General features: G+C 42.7%; 1 protein-coding gene across 2 annotated transcripts in view; it reads right to left on the reverse strand.

The window, feature by feature from the left end:
• Positions 1-3,566, reverse strand: part of RALGPS2 (Ral GEF with PH domain and SH3 binding motif 2) — a 218,787-nt gene that overhangs the window by 4,392 nt on the left and 210,829 nt on the right. For both annotated transcript variants that reach the window (XM_006033021.3, XM_006033019.3), the window contains one exon: positions 2,090-2,181. In XM_006033021.3, the coding sequence (XP_006033083.1) occupies positions 2,090-2,181 (92 nt within the window). The remainder of the gene's footprint in view (positions 1-2,089; positions 2,182-3,566) is intronic.

Genomic DNA, 3,566 nt, shown 5'->3' on the forward strand with positions numbered 1-3,566 from the left:
CCACAGTTTAGACGGGCTCCCATTAGTCAGGAGGACCATGAGATAAAGTATGGGCAAAGAATATGCTGGTCCTTGCTGCTATCAGATCCAGCAGAACCAGAAGGATAAATAATCTTGACTAATTTACGGCACCAGAAAACCCTCATGTGGTCCTAAAATGCCATCTCCAATGGCATTAAGAGAACCAGTATACTCCTGGATGCTAAGACCTAGTCTCTCTCAAGGGAAGCCAAAGAACTGAAGCCTGAAAAGCAGTAACAGGAAAGATCTCTACTATTTCATACATTTTGTTGACATTAGGGCTGGAAGGGACCTTGAGAGATCATCAGGTCCAGCCCCTTGCCCAAAGGGCAGGAAGTCAACAGGGGTCAGATGGTTGATCAAAAAACAAAACATAACAAAACAAGAGACCCCCCCCTCCCAAAAAACCAAAACCAAAAACAACCCACCAGCATTCATACAGGCTTTGAGACAGACATGACTTGACTTGCACCGATTACAAACAATGTCAGTAAGTTAGTGTTAGAGTCTTCAGTCTTTTGCCAAACTCTCCTGACAAAACTGAATTGCTGAAGGAAGATCAACATTTTTACCTTGTGCATCATCATCATCTCCCATTTCTTTCCCAAGTTAAAGAAAGAAGACTGCTTAACTTTCTCAGCAGGCTTTATACTATACATTTATAAGCTTTATACTCCATGGTGACTGGAATTAAATTGAGGACTTTTGGTGAATCTAATCTTCATGAAAAGATGTTGCTTTGGAGCTACTGCAGGCCTCCTTACACCACAAACTCAGTAGAGACTCTTCACTCCCACTTCTGAGAGTAAGCCTGGGCAAAGATTTGGAAACAACTCAATGTTTCCCCTTCTGTCCATTTAAGGAAAACAGTGCAGGGCCAGGCAAAAAACTCAGTACCATTTTACATAATGAAATTAATGAATGAATGTAGACAAGGAAGAGTAATAAGGGAAAGCAAAATGGTGGGCCAAGGAGGCAGTATTTTTTTCCCCCAGACCTAAGGATATGTATAGATTTATTATGGGATAGAATGGAGGTCCTTTCTCCCTTTTTTGAAGCTTCGCCTTTGTTTTTGTTGCAACTTAAACGTATGTTGAGCTTTAATATAGATACCTGTTGTCAGGGCCATCCTGGGCTGGGGGGGAGGGGGGGAAATCGGGGCAACCACCCCAGGCCCCATGCTTTAAGGGGCCCCATGGAGTCGGGCAGAGCAGCCACGGTGACTCCGTGTTACCACCGGCTTCATGTCCGGCTACTCAGTACCATCCCCCACCCCAAATCTCCCAGTTCTGGCTGCTTGGCAACCCCCACATTCCCCCGCCAAATCCACCACCTCCAGCCGCTTGGCACCCCCCACTGCTGGCTTCCTTGCGCCCAGGGTTCGGGCGCCCCACAGGCTGATTTGCCCCAGGCCCCACATCCTACTCAGGTCGCTGCTGCCTGTTGTGCTTTTTAGTAATTAAATTAACATACATACATATTAACATAAAACTTGAAAAAAGTAAACTGTATGTCCAATACCTGACAAAGTACTACAGTGATCTACAGTATTCATACTGAATGCTACAGTCCACAACAGGTCCACCAACAGAAGTTGGAGGCCAGGCCCAGCCACAGAATTTGGGGGTTTGGGCCCTGCTGAACATGGACGTTGGCAGCAAGGGAGTGCACAAGGGCTGAACAGATAGAGCTGTCACTTGCCCAGCACCTGCTGGACCTCTACTGCTGGCCCTAAATCCCCAACTCCAGGTGCTGCCTGCCCTGTGAATCTGGCCAGAGAGGAATCCTGTGGTTTGGATCCAGCCTGAGGCGAGTCTTCCACCTCTGGCTTCATGTCCACAGAATTTTTAAATTTAACACCAACGGCTTGCCTAGGTAGAAAAGGGGACATTCAGGAGAATCAACGCAAATGTAAGATTAACTGTCAGGAATGTTGTGCTTTTCATAAGAAAATGCTCAATTACTACTGAGTCTTCTTTGCAAACTTTAAGGTATGTAGAGCAAACTATTTGCCACTGCTGATCTTCCTTCAGCAGCTCACATGTCCTTTTCACTGTACTGCTCTCACCTGTTGTCTGTTGCTTTGGCAGGCAGCACTCAGGTGTTTGAACCAGAGCATTGCATTCATTCTATTCCCAGCTTGAAACTTGTATGAATTTCCTAAAATGAAAAAGGTAGGGGAAAAAAAACCAGACTGAACCAAAGCAGAGAACATACAATATAGTACCTTCAACTTTATCTAAATTCAAACAAAGCCAAAACGCAGACATTATCAAAGCATGCAACAGAAATCCTATATTCATGTAAATTTACACCTCTGCAGCATAGATCCAATTCAAATAGAATAATTTACCTTAATTGCCCCTGTTTGTTCCCTCAGTCCCCAATCATTCCCCCCAGTTCCTGGTTTGATCCCTCTCCTCAGCTCCCCAATCATCCCTATTCAGCCCCTGCGGCTGTCAGTACTGCCTGCCTTGCCGCAGTGGGGGTGCAGCTGGGCGAGCAGCGGCTTGTCCTGGGGCTGCTGGCTCAAGCTGGGGCTCGTCTGGCTGCTCCCCCAGCTGCTCCTGCGCCTGCCTGCATAGACTATGGCCAAATAAGATTCAGCCCCAAATATCTTTGGATTTGGCCAAATCGAATTGGGATAGTGATTTGAATCACCGAATCAAACCACTGTCCCTCCAAATCTGAAGCAAATACTTTCCGCTTTACACAAGCCTGGTAGACAGAACTGGAGTTTATACTCTAAGAATGTGTGCATGCCTTCGAAAAAAGTGTTGATATACTTTAGACCAATGTTTAATATATAGTGGTTGCCTGATTCTAGATGGGCTGAGGAAAAATATTACACAAGTGTTTCAGATTGCTGCTGCTGATATCCAGTTGACAAGTACATACAATTTATATGCGTTGGTGCTATCCTTAGGTTCACCTATGATAGGGACACAATTTGTAATACCCAACACATATGAACTGATATGTATAATACCCATATGATATGAACTAATTTCGTGCTTATATCATATTATATATGTTGGAGAAAGATTCATTTTTAATTATGTAAATTGATCTATTAAAATATCTTTTTAAATAACTGCATTCAAAATATTCACTGAAAACTAACTGCAGTTGCAAAGGTACAGGTAACAATACTAAGACATCATTCTTTAGTACTAAGTATAGAAATATTTAAGAAGAAATCCCAAAAAGGTCACAGAGGAAAATGCATGTTAAAATGTGTTGTCAGAACTGCTTTTGATGCCCTTTCTGCATATTTTGAACTTTCCTAGCAAAGTAAGAATTTCTCCACAGTTCATACTGAACTGGCTTTCACTTTTAATCTTCTCCTATACCTCCTCTTTCCAAAACAACTTAGGAAATTGTATCGTTTTTTGTATTTCTGAAGCTTTTTTTTTTTTTTTTTTTTTTTTTTTTTTTTTTTTTTTTTTTTTAAGATCAAGGGTTTTCAACCTTTCTTAACAAGTGTACCCTTTCTCTCTCAAAGCTCTAGCTCAGGTACCCCTTTATATTTTTTTCTTGTGGGG

Source organism: Alligator sinensis, unplaced genomic scaffold (genome assembly GCF_000455745.1).
Source record: "Alligator sinensis unplaced genomic scaffold, ASM45574v1 scaffold293_3, whole genome shotgun sequence".
Classification (NCBI taxonomy): domain Eukaryota; kingdom Metazoa; phylum Chordata; order Crocodylia; family Alligatoridae; genus Alligator; species Alligator sinensis.